We start from the raw sequence: 17,035 nt of genomic DNA on the forward strand, positions 1-17,035 counted from the left end.
AGCTGATCTGAAGCCAGTTACCTCCCCGGGTCTTCCATGTGGGTGCAGCGTCCCAGGGTGACCCCTGCAGGAGTACAGTTTGTCCACGGTGACCTTTGCTGCTGGGTCCTGTGCTGAGCTTCTGGTTGCTGGGGTCTTCTGTGCCTGTCTCAGCCCCCATTGGCCCTGGTATCTCTCCTCTCTCCCTGCCCTTCATGACCTCAGCAGATAGAGAGGCCTGGTCCCCTTGGCTCCTCCTGTGGTCAGGGCTTCCTTGGGAAGAAACAGAATCCTGGGGTCAGAGAGGGACCCCTGGGAAGTGTGGAAAGGACAGACTAGTGACCCAGGAGAGCCATTCCCAATACCTGCTCCTGCCCTCAGAGGGTCCCTGGCCACACCTATGACAGGGAGCACTGGTGAGTTCCCCACTGTGTTTCAGAGGACCCCAAGAATCCAGAGCTGGAGTATAAATGGTGTGAGGTTGGTGTCCTGGATTATGATGAGGAGAAGAAGCTGTATCTGGTGCACAAGACAGACAAGAGAGGCCTAGTGCGAGATGAGATGGGAAACCCCATCCTGAACGGTGGGCTCACTGCTGAAGGTAATGTCTCAATGCCTCCGCAACCCCTGCTCAGGCTGGCCCAGAGTGTCACCGGTTGAGGTCCGACTTCCACTTAGGTTGAGGTGCTCTGTCAACCAACAAGTGGGCCCACCACTCAGAGACTCCTGCAGGACATAGAGCCACTGTTAGTATGTCACTTTTGAGCAGCTGGCAGAGCCCCCTTTAGCATGAGGCTGAAAGGAAGCCTGAGGTCCATCCTGGATGTGCCATCATGGAGAAATGGTCACCCCGTCCTCCTTGTCCCAGCACAGTTCCTCCTGGTTCACAAGGTGCTTTGCCAATTGCACGGGGCACCCTGTGAGGGGAGGCGGTCAGGGCAGGGAGTGCTGCGGTAACCCAGTACACAGAAAAGACTGGCAGCCAGCCCATGCACCCCTAACGCCGCCCTAGGCTGGAACACAGCACTTGGGATTCTGGAGCCTGATTGTGTGTCCCCTCCTCCCCCAGGGAGGCCACCCCTTCTGCCTTGTCAGTACTGGGTGCCCCGGGTCCAACTCCTCTTCTGTGCCGAGGACCCCCATGTGTTCACACAGCGCGTAGTCCAGGCCAACGCCGCACGCAAGGAAACGGAGGCGCTGCTGCGCTACAACCTGTACGTGGACTGCATGCCCTGTGATGGCCAGCAGCTCATCAATGAGCAGAGCCTGAGCAGGATCAAGCAGTGGGCCATGAGCACACCCCGGATGCGCAAGGGGCCCCGGTAAGTCCCCCCACTGGACCTTTCCCTCTTCCTCAGGGAGCCTCGGAACTCTTGGCTGGCAGTGCAGACTCAAGGCTTCTTATTCTGTCCCAAGGTCTCTGACACGTTTCTGCCATTTTAATGCTGGTACCCACCTGCTCCCAGATTGGCCATCTGGAGCCTTGGATGCAGGCTGACTTCTGTGTCCTGTTGACACGTTCCTGTCACTCTCTGAGCGTGTCCTAACTTTGAGGCACAGCCACAGACTCACATTGAACTTTGTGATGCAGCTCAGAAGTAAGCGACTTCTGCCCCAGGGGCCCTGGCTCTGCCTAAGTGGGGGATGGTTTTCAGAAGCTGAGAGCTGGGAGCTGAATGTTCATCGCTGCTGAAAAATCGTTTGTTTGAGTCTCATTGGGTGGACAGATCTGGAAATCACATCACATCATCTTATCGTATTGCATTACATGGTATATATCCTCCACTCACACCCAAGCCTTTTGCTTTAGGCATTTATCTAGCTGTTACAAACCCTGAGTTCATGCTGACAGCCCCTCTCACCTTATGTATCGGTCACTCTCTTCCCCGGAAGAAAACTGGATCCTTTTGCTCACTTGTGTAGGGACTGGACTGCTCAGTCCTAGAACAGAGAAAGAATTTTTGACTTGCAAATCCAGACTCTTTAGGAGAGCTCAAAGTAATCCTCTTGTGTGTTGCTTTTTTGTCTTTAGCCTGGGGCTACATAGTTCTGCAGTCAAAAGTTGCTTGATTTCATCTTCCCCACCTGCTTCACTCTTCACTTGATGAAATAGAGCTTGATTAATTTCTGTGTTGTCCTTTCCATAGTTTTATTGCATAAATAATCAGAAGATATATCAATTTCAGACATATCAATTTCATATTAAAAGATGTGTGTTTTTAAATTTGTGTTTTCTTGCACTGTGCTAGTTAAACCTACAAAACATGCTGGAAATCAGAAATCAGGCCCCATCTGTTTGTTGAGATTAGCTTCATTTTCATCTTTAAAAAAAAACTGCACAGTACTGCATTGTGTGAATATATCATCACTTACACACCTGTTCTCTGATATATGGAAATTTGGGTCATTTTCATTATTTTGAAATTGTAAATGTGGTAGTAAATAATTTTGTACATTTATGTGATGAAATCTAGCTTTTGGGTAAGGTCTTTAAAACCTTTAAAAAATTATCTAGGGCTTGGTGCAATGGCTCAAATGTCTAATCCTTCTTCAAATGCAGGCATCCCATATAGGTGCTGGTTCAAGTCTTGGCTGTTTCACTTCCCATCCTCCTTGTGACCTGAGAAAGCAGCAGAAGATGGCCCAAAACCTGGGATCCTGTGCTCACATGGGAGATCCAGGAGAAACTCATGGCTCCTGGCTTCAGACTGTTTAAGCTCTAGCCATTGTGGTCACTTGGGTAATGAATCAACAGATGGAAAATCAATCTTTCTCTCTTTTTCCCTGCAAATCTGCATTTGCAATAAAGAAGATTTATTTATTTTTTTTTATTGGAAAGGCAGATCAGATTTACCTAGAAAAGGAAAGACTGAAATAAAGATCTTCCATCCATTGATTCACTCTCCACATGGCCGCAATGGCTGGAGCTGAGCTGATCTGAAGCCAGGAGCCAGGAGCTGCCTTTCTCACACGGGTGCAGGGTACCAAGGCTTTGGCCCATCCTCTGTTGCTTTCCAGGTTGTAAGCAGGGAGCTGGATGGGAAGTGGAACAGTCGGGACACACACTGGCACCCATATCGGATCCCAGTGCATTTAAGAAAAGGATTTAGCTATAGGGCCATTGCACCAGGTCCAAAAATAAATATTTTTTAAAAGGTCTACAAATGTATTTATCTGTTGAAAAGCTAAAGTCACAGGAAGAGAAGAGAGTCCCTGATCTTAAGGAACTGTAACCTGAAAAATAAAGAATTTATATATAAAAAAGGGAAAAATTGAAAAATAAATATAAGAACGTATGAGCTAAATTAAAAAAAAAAGAAAAAGAAAAGAAAGAGGGCCTGGTGGCATGGCCTAGTGGCTGAAGTCTTCACCTTGAATGCATGGGGATCCCATATGGGTGCCGGTTCTAATCCTGGCAGCTCCGCTTTCCATCCAGCTCCCTGCTTATGGCCTGGGAAAGCAGTTGAGGACGGACCAGTGCTTTGGGATTCTGCACCCATGTGGGAGATGCAGAGAAAGTTCCCGGCTCCTGGCTTTGGGTACCGCACTGGCCAAGAATGTGCTGTGGGGATTGAGATTCTTTCCTCGGGTGTGATTCCTAGAGCTGACATGGCCCATTCAGAGGGTGGCAGGTGCAGGATGGAGGGAGAGCTCACCGGACAGAGTTAAGCAGCAGAGTAGCCTTGCCTGCAAGGGGCAGAGGAGCCCAGGCAGAAGCCTGGCATCTGTGGCTCCTGGAGTATGTCCTAAGTGAGTGAGTGAAGGCTGTGTGAGGACTGGTAGTGTGCCACCTTGTCCAAGGCCTAGTTAGCCAGAGCCCAGGGCAGGGTAGTCAGCAGGGTACCCTGAATTCTTGGTGTCTTCCCCCACACCATAGGCTTACAGAATGGATGCAGGGGAGCTCTGTGATTGACACCCCCTTCTGACCCACTAATCCCAGTGCAGTGGGGGAGAGGTACAAGCACTGAACTCCTTGCCCCAACTCCCACTGCTCTGGGGTCTACCCTTGGCTCCCAGGCACTGGCAGCAGAAACTGAATGGGTTCCCCAGTAGGAGCCCAGCAGGGGCCAGTGTCCAGACTGTAGCAGCTTCCAGGGGAGGGTAAGGATTGGACACTTTGGGGAGCAGAGGCCTCTGTGGGTACTCTTGGCTGGTTCCATGACCCTCACTGCCTCAGTGCATTTACCCAGCAGACATCCTGTGGTACAGTCCTTGGGCTCAAGGGCTCTACCACCCCTCCAGACAGTTGCTGTCAGCACTACCACCCCCTATTTCCCAAAGGAGGAACTAGGGTACAGATGGATGAGCTAATTGTCCATGTGTGACTGTCAATTGATGCCCTACCTCACTCTATACTGCCTGCCTCCCACCTCCTGGATGGGTTAGGCTGTCCTAGGCCAGCCTAGGCTGGGCTGGACAGGGCTGGGCTGGGCTAGGCAAGGCAAGGCTGACCCAAGAGAGGACAAGGAGGATGACCAAAGCTTGAAGGCAGAAGGGCATAGTCAGGGATGGCTTACTGAGGGAGGTGCACTTGAACTAAGCCTCCTGGGCTGGAAAGCAAAGAAGCACAGGGGAGAGCTCTAGGTGGGTGAGATGTTGAGTGGAGAGCACTCTAAAGCCAGAGCAAGAGCACCTGCATGACAGCCCTTGCAATTTGGCCATCTGGGTTCTGAACCACAGACATACTGTCTTTCATTGTGTTGTGTGTGCACTCAGTGTCCATGTCTTGGGCCTCTGGGGGAACACTGGTCTGTGCCAACTGCAGAAGTGATTGCCTGCTAGTCCCCACTCCTCCTACCTCACCAACACCACATCCTCATATTTGCTTGCTGTCCAATGGGCAGCCCCTACTGAGCAGTGTCAGAAGCACTGGAAAAGGATTCATTTGGGGAACTTGAATTGAGCCTGCCCTCCTCCAGAGGAGAGGGGCTGTGCCAGGGATATAACCCACCCTGCTCCTCCTCCCCCAACACCCTCACTGTGGAGAGGGGTCCAGGTTACTGTGGCAGAGCAGGGTCTGGGCAAGTGAGAGTGTGGTCACCAGAGGGCATAGTGCATGCACAGGTTGTTGGTGTGTAAGGACCCCATGCCTCCCAGGGACTCAATGGCTGCAAAGTGTTTCCCACTCCTAGCTACTGTGAGTCCTGGGGGGAGCCCCCAAGCTCATGTCCCCAGGTCTGCAGGGCATGAGCAGTGACTTTGACTTCTAATCTATCGGCTCTGTGGGCAGGGTTCTGGAGTACCTCAACAGACTGGCCAAGGAAGTGAGTCTGGACTACGAGCGGAGCATGAACAAAATCATCTTTGATCGGGTTGTGTCTTCCAAGCCTGACACCTTCCACTATGTGACCCTGCCCACGAAGGAAGAGGAAAAGGTGCCCGAGCAAGGTGAGGTCAGGGCTCCCTCCCGCCTCTCACTCTAAGACCACCTGTCCTGCTGGCCTGACACTCTCCACACCTAAACAGGCTGCTGCCTGGAGGGCTCTGGGGAGAGAGGAGTCAGAGGAGGAAGAGGAAGTCTCTTTTTCAAATATGGGCCCAGAAGTGGCAAGGTCCAGGGGCACCCAAGAAGGCAGCCATTCTGCCCCAATCACCTGATTGGGGGATTCCATGTACTCTTCCTGCTTTGGCAAGGGCTGGGCTGGCCTATTTGTGGCCTTGTTGGATATGGGACAGACAAGGTCTCAGAACCCTGGGTTCCCCAAAGCCCTGTTTGCTCTGAGCAAAGCAGTCCCCTGCTCATGTTATCGCTTGGATCCAGCTTCCTATCCGAGCAGGAGACCTCAACAGGCTCACAAAAAAAGCAGGATTAAAAGTCATTTTCATTTCCATGAATATCCTGAAGACCCTTCGTCTTCCTGTGTGCCGTGCCTGGACCTCAGGGTGGCGCGTGGATGGCTGGCATTCCTAGAGATCCTTGTGCCTGCGCCTTTTGTCCAGGGCATTCCATAGCAGTTCCCCAGAGACCTCATGGTTGTGTGCAGCATGGGGAGCTTGTCTCATCCAGTCTCCCAAATGGTCTGTGCCTAGGGAAACCTGGAAGGAATTCCCCCATCCAGCTCAATAGGAAGCCTCTCCAGGGATACGGGGGCAGGCTGTGGGAAAGAGGCCTTTGAAAGCAGAGGCAACTCTTTTGGGAGAGGACTCAGGAGGCCTAGACCTTTAGATCATGCTGCCCTCTGCTATAGCCCAGACAGGTCTGACACTGGTTCTTGGGGGGCTCCCCCATTCCCACAGGGCTGGTGAGTGTTCCCGAGTACCCCTTCTGGGAGCAGAAGGAAGACTTCACTTTTGTGTCCCTGCTCACCCGGCCGGAAGTCATCACAGCCCTGAGCAAGGTGCGGGCTGAATGCAACAAAGTGACCGCCATGTCCCTGTTCCACTCAAGCCTATCCAAGTCCAGCCGCCTGGAGGAGTTTGAGCAGATCCAGTCACAGACCTTCTCGCAGGTGCTTGGGAGTGGATGGGCAGGTGCAGGCCCGCAGCAGGGACCATGGGGAAGTATGGGCTGTGAGACGATGCCCATCTCACACCATGCCTCAGCTGCTTTGCTAGACCCTGTTGGGGGCCAGTCAGGGGGTCCAGGATGACAGGTCATCTGGGAGAGAAAAGAGAACCAGGGCAGGCTCCCCTTCCTGTCCTGCTGCAACAGGCCCTGATGTTAGGCAGGAACCCCATGCACACCTGTACTAACCTGAGGATCGGGGTATGAGGAAAGTGGGGTGTAGCCTCTCTGTGCTCTGTCTCTGCCTCTCTTGTCTCTCTTTCCTGTCTGCAGGAAAATCTTTGTTTCTGCCATCCCTTTCTGCTCCCTGAGCGGCCCTTCACCACCACAAGGCCTTGATGGGCAGGGCTTGGCCCCAAGCCATCATGGGGGAGATTCCTCCATCTTTGGAGATTCATTCCAGCTGTGGCCCGGGGATCCCACCAGGGCGCTCACATCATGACACCTGTGCCCACACAGGTGCAGATGTTTCTCAAGGACAGTTGGGTCAGCACGCTGAAGGTAGCCATGCGTAGCAGCCTGCGTGACATGAGCAAGGGCTGGTACAACCTCTATGAGACCAACTGGGAGGTGTACCTCATGTCAAAGCTGCGCAAGCTGATGGAGCTGATCAAGTATATGCTGCAGGACACGCTGCGTTTCCTGGTGCAGGACTCATTAGCCAGCTTTGCGCAGTTCATCAATGACGCCTGCTATAGTGTGCTTGACTGCACCGAGGACATGGTCTGGGGCGAGGACTTAGTAAACAGCCCCTACAGGTAGGGCCCAGTGGGACAGAGATACCATACCTCCAGAGCTCAGTTGTGTCTGCCAAGCAGGCTCCAGTGGTGGTTGGGGTGGTGGCAATTGGGGCTGGGGGGCTAGGATGGTTGGGACCAGGACAGCCAGGACCAGAGAGGGAGAGAGAGGTTGATTCCTATCTGGTTTACTCCTAAAATGTGCACAACAGCTGTACTGGGCTAGGTCTTCCATGAAGCTAGGTCTGTTGAACCATCATCTGTGGTCTTTCCAGGTGCACATTACTGGGCTAGAATCCAGAATTTAGCTTTGACTCAAACCCCAAGCACTCTTGATGGGGGATGTGGGCATTCCCCACAGGGTGCTGACCACACTGCTCTGAATAGTGTCCTTTGAGCGCTTGTCATGAATCAGGAGACAGACAGAGCCGTAGCCAAATTGGGCTGGGGCTGTGATTGTGATGGACATGGGGGCTGGTCCTGACACCGGGTCAAGGACAAGCTAACTTGGGCACTAAGACCCGAGTGGTGATATGATCAGAGGTATAAGGGACCTGGCTGGACATGGACTTGAAGGATGTCTGAGGTTAACCTCTGAGGTCAAGGGTGATGCCTCTGGGAACTGTCCCACTGACCTGCTGTGATGGCTCAGATCAGGGGTAGGAGTCTTTTTCCCTGGGGCACCTGTGAGAGGGGCAGTGGAACTTGTTTGGTCCCAGATCTTTCTGGCCACCTGGAGGTCATTGAAAGCCAAAGCTGGAGGAGTTAGCAGGCCTCCTCCAGTCCTCTACCTGCAGTCAGGCCAGCTGTTTTCCCTTCAGGCCCCGGAAGAATCCCCTGTTCATCGTGGACCTGGTGCTGGACAGCTCAGGGGTGCACTACAGCACACCTCTGGAGCAGTTTGAGACATCGCTGCTCAACCTCTTCGACAAGGGCATCCTGGCCACCCATGCTGTGCCCCAGCTGGAGAAGGTACTGACTGCAGCTTGTATGGAGCCCAGGGCCCCTGCTGCTCAGGCTATCAATGACTCCTGAACCTCAAGGCACTGCCACAAACACCAGGGCAGCCAGACACCCCAGTGTAACCTCCTGGCTGGTGGCTGCTGGGTAATATATACTCAGATAAGGCTCTCTCCATGAGCTGACTCTAAAGCATTAACTTGACCCACTATTGCAAGGGTTGGGATCAGCATCATGTGGGTACTGAATATCAAAGCTGTCCTTGTATCTCCACACTTGCTGGCCTGCTCCAGCCATGGTATGTCTGACCAGGTCTCTCTGCCAGCTCTCCCCAGCTCCTAGACTCTTTATTTATCTCAAGAGGCTGAACAGCCACCTGACAGGCACACCATAGGTATTGAGGGTCCTGCAAATCACTGCTGCTTTGTACAGTGTATGTTGCCCTCAGGCCTAAGAGCCTGCATGACTCATGGCCCATTGCTGGTTACACAGAGCAATCAAGGACCTGATTCCTTGCTGCTGCTCCTATGCCTGGCCCTGGCCTGAGTCAGGCCCAGGCAGAGGCAGATGCTGCCCATGGACAGACTTCCTGGAATCTTTTAGCTTTGTAGGGTCTGTGGATGCCCAGCCAGCCTCATGTTGTACCCTGGGCTTGGCCATATTGCTTCCCACCCAGTCTCTAGGCCACGTCCTGCTGCTGCTTGCTCTGTCCCTTGGAAGAAACCCCTACCCACATCTTCAGCCCCTGCTCTTGCCACCTACCCTGGTGCTTCCCCTGCAGCTGGTGATGGAGGACATCTTCATCAGTGGAGACCCACTGCTGGAGTCTGTGGGGCTGCATGAGCCACTGGTAGAGGAACTGCGGGCTGTGATCGCCAATGCCATCCGCAAGGCCATGATCCCTCTGCAGGCCTATGCCAAGGAGTACAGGAAGTACCTGGACCTGCACAATAACGACATCGCCTCCTTTCTCAAGTTCGTGCTGGGTGTGCCGTGTGTCTACATGTGTGTGTGTCCCCCACCTGCCCACTTGCATGCCCTGCTCACCACCTGTCTCCTCACACCTGTGCACCATCCGCAGGGCCTACCAGGCCCAGCCCCCTTCGGCCCAGGAGGTGCGAGAGGTGGTGCTCAACCACCTGCGGGAGAAAGACATCCTGGACAACTGTCTGCCCAGCAGCATCGTCATTGGGCCCTTCTATATCAACATCAGCAATGTCAAAAAGAGCCTGTCCAAGAAGCTCAAAGCCCTGTCCACTTCCATGCTGGACATTCTGGCCAAGAACCTGCACAAGGAGGTGGACAGTGTGAGTGCCCACCTGCCGGGCCACAGGGAAACCCCCATCACGGGGACAGGGAGCAGGTGTCTACAGGTATTTGGGCTGATGGAGCCACCTGCACTGGTACGCACCTCTCTGTGAAGAACTTTCCCATGTGGGAGATTGCTGCTTCCCAGATTTCAGGAGACCTGGGAGGTCCAGTCACAAGGCACCCTGGCATGTATCATTTCATGGAGCTGAGAGCAGGCAGATGCAGGCCTCAGATATTCTGAGCATGGGGTCAGAGTGAGAGGTGGCTCAGCTAGGGAGTGACACACACATGAGGCCTCAGCACTCCAGAGAGCCTGCTGAGAGCTCACCACTTGGAAAGCAACACAGGGTGTGTGTGTGTGTGTGTGTGTGTGTGTGTGTGTGTGTGTGTGTGTGTGTATGGTTGCATGCCTATGTGCATGTGTGTGTGTGTGTATGGTTGCATGCCTATGTGTGTGTGTGTGAGTATTACATTCTGGAGACTCTTGAGTCTGAAAAGGAGGCTGAGGTCCTGGGGCAGGCACAGAAGGGCACACCTGCCCCCAGCTTGCTGCTCTCCTTGCCAGATCTGTGAGGCCTTCCGTGGCATCAGCCGAAAGATCTATGAGAAGCCCAACAGCATTGAAGAGCTGGCTGAGCTGCGGGAGTGGATGAAGGGCATCCCTGAGCAGCTGGTGGGGCTGGAGGTAAGGCTGGCACACAATCCTGGGGCTGCAAGGCATTGAGTTTCTGGGCCTGGGATCAGAAGCCTGGGGAATGGCAGGTGGAATTCAGGGGTCATGAACTCAGGGTGTGGTGGAGGTTTGGAGTTAGGCTGTTTGTGAGGCCAAAGGGCAGAAGGATTGGGGTTGAGGGAGCAGACATCATAGGTATAGTGGCCATTGACCTTGGAGTTTTGAGCCTAATGCTGGCCTTGAACTCCACAACTCCTCCCCTGCTCCAGACCTCCCTTTGAAAAAGGACAGCCCCTCCCCACTACAAGCCAGCCATCACCTCCCATCTCTGGCCCTTATACCAATCTCATTAGTCCCTGCCCCCTGCAGGAGCGTATTGTGAAGGTCATGGATGACTACCAGATCATGGATGAGTTCCTTTACAACCTCAGCACAGATGACTTCAACGACAAGTGAGTGGAGCTTGGATTCCCATAGTGGACAGCTGGTTGGGTGGCAGGGGGCTAAGGCTAAATTCTGAGCTTCAGAGGTCTATCAGGGTCCCAGCTGGTGCAGGCTGTGCTATTACCAGGAGTCCAAGAGGCCATGTTTTCCCCCAGGACCTGGGGACAGGCAGGATCAGGTGGCCAAGAAGACAGTAGGAAGTGCCTGTTTGCCCGAGGCCTAGATTCCCCTGTTGGGATGTAAGGTCCTTGGGAGACTTGAAAGGAGGCAAAACCAGCCTGGTAGGTCTCTGGGGAAGGACACTTGGCCCCCTGTGGGAAATGGCTTCCAGGGCTCTCTTCCAACCAAACCTTGTGGAGACCACCAAAAAGCCCTGCCTCAGCCCTGCCTCACAGATGAATGGGGGTGGTAGCCTTCAGAACATCAGGGACCCAGCCTAATGGGACCATCCTCTTCTCTGGGGACCCGTTCCTTAGGTTGGCTGCAGGTAGAAGCCCTGAATTCCGCAGTACACATCCCTATGTCAGCTGGGCAGAGGGGATGGGTCTGAGAGGAGGGGAGTGGCCCTGGTGGCCCTAGTAGGTCCACAGAAGAGGTGCAGGCTGGAGCCTGGTGCATTGCCTCATCTGAAGTAAAGCCCCTCCAGTCTTATAGCTTACGAAGGGAATTCGGGTTTCATCCCTTCATTTCCCTTGCGCACTTGCGTGGCTGCATTAGATCTGTATCTCACAAGACAGCTGCAGCAGCTCTTAGGGACCAGGGCAGGGTCAGCTTCCCCAGCTGTGGCAGTGGAGCTCAATTTGGACTTTATTGTTAGCCAGCTGCAGTCTGGATTCTCTCCATGCCCCATCCTCCTGCCTGTCCTGGAACCACACACACACCCTCCATCCCTAATTGCAGCTGTACTGTTTCCTCCCATTCCCCATCCTGGACAGGTGGGCTGCCAGCTACTGGCCCTCTAAGATCCTTGGGCAGATGGAGATGGTGCGGCAACAGCACATTGAGGAAGAGGAGAAGTTCCGCAAGATCCAGCTCATGGATCAGAACAACTTCCAGGAGAAGCTGGAAGGACTGCAGGTGCGGTGCTGCCCACCATGTACGCACACACAAGCACGTGCAAGTGTACCTGGTGCTTGGGGGCCTGGCCTTGTTTCTCGCATCTGGGAGGAACCCTGTTTCCATGTGATAAATGGGTGTACCACCGAGTCAGCAGCCAGAAGAACAAACTACAAGACCAGAGAGATAATAGTGTAGTAAACTCCAGAAAAATCCAGAAGAGTAAAGATACCAACTCTTCCATTGTGGGAATGGGAAGTGGACACAGTTCTCTGGGCCAGGGCCCACCCTGGCCTGGCCGCATTGCTACCAGGCAGCAGCTGGCCTGGGCAGGATAGGCATTGTGCCACCCCAACAGGCAGGGCTCCCACAGAATAGAGAAGAGTTGATGCCCTGGTGTCTCAGGTTCCCTGGGTGTGGGTAGCTCACAAATCCTTGCTCTTTGGCCCACAGCTGGTGGTAGCTGGCTTCTCTACCCACGTTGAGATTGCGCGTGCCCACGAGATTGCCAATGAGGTGCGCAGAGTCAAGAAGCAGCTGAAGGACTGCCAGCAGCTGGCGGCACTCTACAACAACCGTGAGCGCATCTTCGGCCTGCCCATCACCAATGTAGGCCTCCCGGAGTACCTCTGAGAGCTCCAGGGCTTGGGGAGGCAACTCCTGCCTACAGCCACCTCGGGGAACAGGGCTGGGGATAGGCTGAGCAAGCCGCATAGAGGCCCCGAGGTGGAGGGAACTCCAAGGACAAGCCCAGAAGGAAGGAGGGAGGCCAGGCCTGGGTCCATAAGGGCAGGGGCAGGAGTAGCAGCTAGGAGCAAGAGCAGAAGATGGCGTGGGCCAGTAGGAGCGGTGATGAGAACCCTGTGGCCGCCCCCCATAGTATGACAAGCTCTCCAGGATGGTGAAGGAGTTCCAGCCATACCTGGACCTGTGGACCACAGCCTCCGACTGGCTGCGCTGGTCGGAGAGCTGGATGAACGACCCTCTGTCAGCCATCGAAGCCGAGCAGCTGGAGAAGAATGTTGTGGAGTCCTTCAAGACCATGCACAAGTGTGTGAAGCAGTTCAAGGACATTCCAGGTAGGCTGGCAGGCCAGCCTGTGGGCCCCGCCCCCAGTTCCTGCCCAATCCAGCTTACTCTCACATCTTGGCGCTTTCCTGTCCGGTAGCTTGTCAGGACGTCGCCTTGGACATCCGAGCCCGCATCGAGGAGTTCAAACCATACATTCCACTGATCCAGGGGCTACGCAACCCCGGCATGAGGAACCGGCACTGGGAGATCCTGTCAAACGAGATCAATATCAATGTCAGGCCTAAGGCCAACCTGACCTTTGCCCGCTGCCTTGAGATGAACCTACAAGACCACATTGAGAGCATCAGCAAGGTGGCCGAGGTGGCCGGCAAGGAGTATGCCATTGAGCAGGTGGGCAGCTGCCCCTGCGATGGCAGCCTTCTGGGGGGAGGGTGCAGCAGTGGGTGCCGCCCCTGGGGCTGTCATGTTCACGGGCTAAGGTGCATTCTCTGATGTCTTGGCAAGGTGCCTGCTGGTGCTGTTGGTTCTCTAGATGCCTCTCAAGGCCCTCAGGAAAAAGCTGATAGCATTCCCCTCCTTTTTTTTTTTTTTTTTTTTTAAGAATAAGAAGTCTTCTTTGGCTGGTTATCTCACCATAAACTTGCAACACCCAGGCCTGGGCCAGGTTGAAGCCAGAAGCCAGAAACTTAATGTTGGTCTCCCATGGGAGTGGTAGGGGCCCATGTACTGAAGTCATGGTACCTCCGAGAGTATATCAGCAGAAGCTGTATTAAACTAGACACTCTGATGCACTATGTGGGCATCCTAATATGATTTATTTATTTGAAAGGCAGAGTTACAGAAACAGATACAGAATGATCTTCTATCTATTGGTTCATTCCTTAGTGGTCACAGTGGCCAACACTGGGCTAGGCCAAAGCCAGGTGGCAGAAGCTAGGAGCTTTCTCTGGGTCTCCCATATATTTTGCAGGAGCCCAAGGACTTGTCTCATCTTCTGCTTTTCCAAGGCTGTTAGGAGGAAGCTGGGTCAGAAGTGGTATAGCCTGGTTTTGAACTGGCATCCACACTGGGATGCCAGCACTGCAGGCTATAGTTTAACTTACTATGCCAGCTTTCCTTCACCAAGTATTATCTTCACTCCTGTGCTAAATGCCCTCCCATCCTCATCTAACAGATAAGCAAGTTAAGTCTTAGAGATCCAGCCACTGGCTATGGTGACACAGCCAGTAAGTTCTTGAGCTGGGACTAGCTGCCCACTCCCTTCTCTGGCCCTTTAGCCTCCAGCTGGGGTGTGTGTCCAAGAATGTTGTGCACACCCAGCATGTACAGGTAAAAATGGCTTGTCCCTGAATTCAGATGGGGGGATCTGTGGACCAGACAAGCTGAGAATATCTGCCAGGGTTCTGTGTGTGGAGGTCATGACCAGGCAGAGCCCCTGCTTCTCTGCCTGGTGTTAGGCCTATAGCACTCCCACCAGTTCCTTCCTAGGACCCGGTCTTGATTTGTCCCCCTACACTTCCCACCCCACTCCAGGCCCTGGACAAGATGGAGAAGGAGTGGGCGAGCATTGTGTTTAACGTGCTGCCCTACAAGGATACCGACACCTACATCCTCAAGAGCCCAGATGAGGCCTCACAGCTGCTCGACGACCACATCGTCATGACCCAGAGCATGTCCTTCTCACCCTACAAGAAGCCCTTTGAGCAACGTATCAACTCCTGGGAGACCAAGCTGAAGCTGACCCAGGTGGGCCCTCTGGCACCCGCAGGAGTCCTGTCCCTCAGGCAGCATGTGGGTGGGTGGGTAGGTAAGTGGGCACACTTGCCCGTGTCATCCAGCTCCCGCTGTCTGATAGCCCCACCGTTCTGCAGAGAGCCCTGGGCTGAGACTGTTCATTTGGGAAGAGCCAGGTACTGGTGGGAAGCAGGAAGTGTTAGATTGCCCCCTAGCCTGTTGCATGAAAGCTGCTAGCATGGCCTCTGAAGGAAGGGTTTGGAACAGCAAAAGTTTGATATTGAAGTCCCAAGGTCTCTTTGTCTCTTTCCCATTCTGCTCACATCTCCCATTCCTACCTCAACTGAAGCTACCTTGGGATGGCGGGGCGGGGGGGAGGGGGAACACGCGGATGGTCCTATCCTAGACTTTCAGGGCCAGGCCTGAAGGTGGCTCCAGCAACCCCCTGGGCCACCTAGAGCAGCCTGAGCTAGTCAGCATTGACCTTGGGCCATCCTTTCTTGATCATCGTCTCTTCCACCTGAAGTTCACCCCATGTTCCCTTTCTTAGGCTCAGCACGAAGCAGCCCTGCCCCATCCTCCCCACCTGCCCACAAGGTATTCCCAGGAGACCCTTGGCAGTTGCCTTTTACAGAGCCCATCACAAATGTTCCAGGCCCTTGGAGACTAGAGGACAGAGGCTTCCCCACAAAGCAGGGACCACACCTTGTCCTCTTGCTTCTCCTGGTGCCCTCAGCAGCCCAGCAGGCAGGGCCATGCCACACATCTCACAGCGAAAAGATGAGTGGATGAATGTTCACCCTGATAGCAGGCCAAAAGAGGTGGGTGGGGAAGTGGCTTGTCCTGCAGAAGTCCCCCATTTCCGCACTATCCCAGGGATCTCTGGCTCCAGGCACCTCGACCCCAAAGTCCTCTCAGGAGAGGAGACTGGCTTGGTCTCTGAGTACCAGGCGTCTCCTCTGTCGCTTGGGACTTCACTGGTTTGGATGTGGTCCTCCCACAGGGCACTCTGAAAGGCTCACTGTTCCACACTGAAAGTGGGCTTTCCCCCAGAAGGCAGGCATCCAGGCATCCACTCTGTGGATACAGGCTCTGCTCCACACCAGTGGGATGCAGAGTCTTGCTTGTTGGGGGCAGGGGCGGAGTGGTGGTGGACAGAAATCACCTATGAGTGCACACTCTGCCCCTCCCAGGAGGTGCTGGAGGAGTGGCTGAGCTGCCAGCGCTCTTGGCTCTACCTGGAGCCCATCTTCAGCTCTGAGGATATCACCCGGCAGTTGCCTGTGGAGAGCAAGCGCTACCAGACAATGGAGCGGATCTGGAGGAAGATCATGAGGAATGCCTATGAGAACCGGGAGGTGAGTGCTGCAGAGTAGTGAGGGGCCCCACTCATACCCATAGGAACTTCTGCCATAGGAGCTCCTCCTGGAGATCAGGGCTCCCGCATCTCAGAAGGTACTCCTCACAAGCACAACAGCTCCTGACACAAGCCAGGTCCCTTGGTCAGCTGCTGTCATGTTGACTTTCAAGAGATGGAGAGCCTGTTGAGCCCCACAGCTGAGCAAATGCCATTGCTTTGTTTAATCATGACCTGCTTGGATCATAGCATGCTTTCCCATGGGGATACCAGGGTGATAGACACACCCCTGGAGCAGGGACAGTTTTCTGGCCCTGGCTGCTGAGCCTGGCATGGTCAGCTCAGGCTAACACACACCATCTCCCCCTGACCCTGCCCTGGATGTTGCAGGTGATCAACGTGTGTGCTGACCAGAGGCTCCTGGACAGCCTACGGGACTGCAATAAGCTGCTGGACCTGGTGCAGAAGGGTCTCAGCGAGTACCTGGAGACCAAGCGGAGTGCCTTCCCCAGGTGGGTGCTGCAGCTCATGCCTGCTCTGTGTATGGGTGCCCAGGGTGTTGGGGGACCAATGGCTCTGTCCAGGCCTCGGCTCTGAGGTGTGAGTGGTGCCCAAACTGCTGGGGTCCCACTGCCTGACCAACCCTTACCTTGTGCCTATATCCCCTTTCCCCTGGTAGATTCTACTTCCTGTCAGATGATGAGCTGTTGGAGATTTTGTCCCAGACGAAGGACCCCACGGCCGTGCAGCCCCACTTGCGCAAGTGCTTCGAGAACATTGCCCGGGTGGGTGCTGGACTGGGAACCCCAGGTCCCTTGGCACAGAGAACACATATCCTCAGGTGCCAGGTCCTCTTAGTAGAGGATAAGGTGGGAAGTGAGTCTGCAGAGATACACAGAGCCTGCAGGAGGCCTGACAGCTCTGGGTTGGGATCTCTGAGCCTGATGCATTCAGGAGTCCCTGTTTCCCCAGTATGCGGAGGTGATGGCTAAGTCAAGGAACCCACGATACCTGGGACCCTTTCTGGTCTTCCTCTGGGCTGTGAAAGATGCCACTCAGGCTTGTGCAGAGTGGGGACAGGGAGGAGGCAGGCTTAGCCTCCTCTAGCCAGCTGCCTCCCCTGGGCTGAGCCACAGCTAGGATCAGGCAGACTCCTCCTGCCACCTGGCGGTCAGGCGGGTACATGGATGCTCAGCTGGAGCCATGCCCCACTCCTGAGGCTGAGCTCTGTTAACTAAGGGTGGGGA

General features: G+C 54.3%; 1 protein-coding gene across 1 annotated transcript in view; it reads left to right on the forward strand.

Annotated features, from left to right (window-relative positions):
• DNAH1 (dynein axonemal heavy chain 1) overlaps positions 1-17,035 on the forward strand; it is a 56,446-nt gene that overhangs the window by 5,619 nt on the left and 33,792 nt on the right. The window contains exons 6-23 of the mRNA XM_040994591.1: positions 419-580; positions 1,049-1,301; positions 5,210-5,367; positions 6,217-6,428; positions 6,944-7,242; positions 8,043-8,193; positions 8,963-9,156; positions 9,263-9,488; positions 10,058-10,177; positions 10,535-10,617; positions 11,545-11,686; positions 12,119-12,274; positions 12,546-12,744; positions 12,834-13,087; positions 14,231-14,443; positions 15,625-15,789; positions 16,179-16,300; positions 16,468-16,573. Of these exons, the coding sequence (XP_040850525.1) occupies positions 419-580; positions 1,049-1,301; positions 5,210-5,367; positions 6,217-6,428; positions 6,944-7,242; positions 8,043-8,193; positions 8,963-9,156; positions 9,263-9,488; positions 10,058-10,177; positions 10,535-10,617; positions 11,545-11,686; positions 12,119-12,274; positions 12,546-12,744; positions 12,834-13,087; positions 14,231-14,443; positions 15,625-15,789; positions 16,179-16,300; positions 16,468-16,573 (3,215 nt within the window). The remainder of the gene's footprint in view (positions 1-418; positions 581-1,048; positions 1,302-5,209; positions 5,368-6,216; positions 6,429-6,943; positions 7,243-8,042; positions 8,194-8,962; positions 9,157-9,262; positions 9,489-10,057; positions 10,178-10,534; positions 10,618-11,544; positions 11,687-12,118; positions 12,275-12,545; positions 12,745-12,833; positions 13,088-14,230; positions 14,444-15,624; positions 15,790-16,178; positions 16,301-16,467; positions 16,574-17,035) is intronic.

This window comes from Ochotona curzoniae, unplaced genomic scaffold (genome assembly GCF_017591425.1).
Source record: "Ochotona curzoniae isolate NIBS_2020 unplaced genomic scaffold, NIBS_Ocur_1.0 contig_908, whole genome shotgun sequence".
Classification (NCBI taxonomy): domain Eukaryota; kingdom Metazoa; phylum Chordata; class Mammalia; order Lagomorpha; family Ochotonidae; genus Ochotona; species Ochotona curzoniae.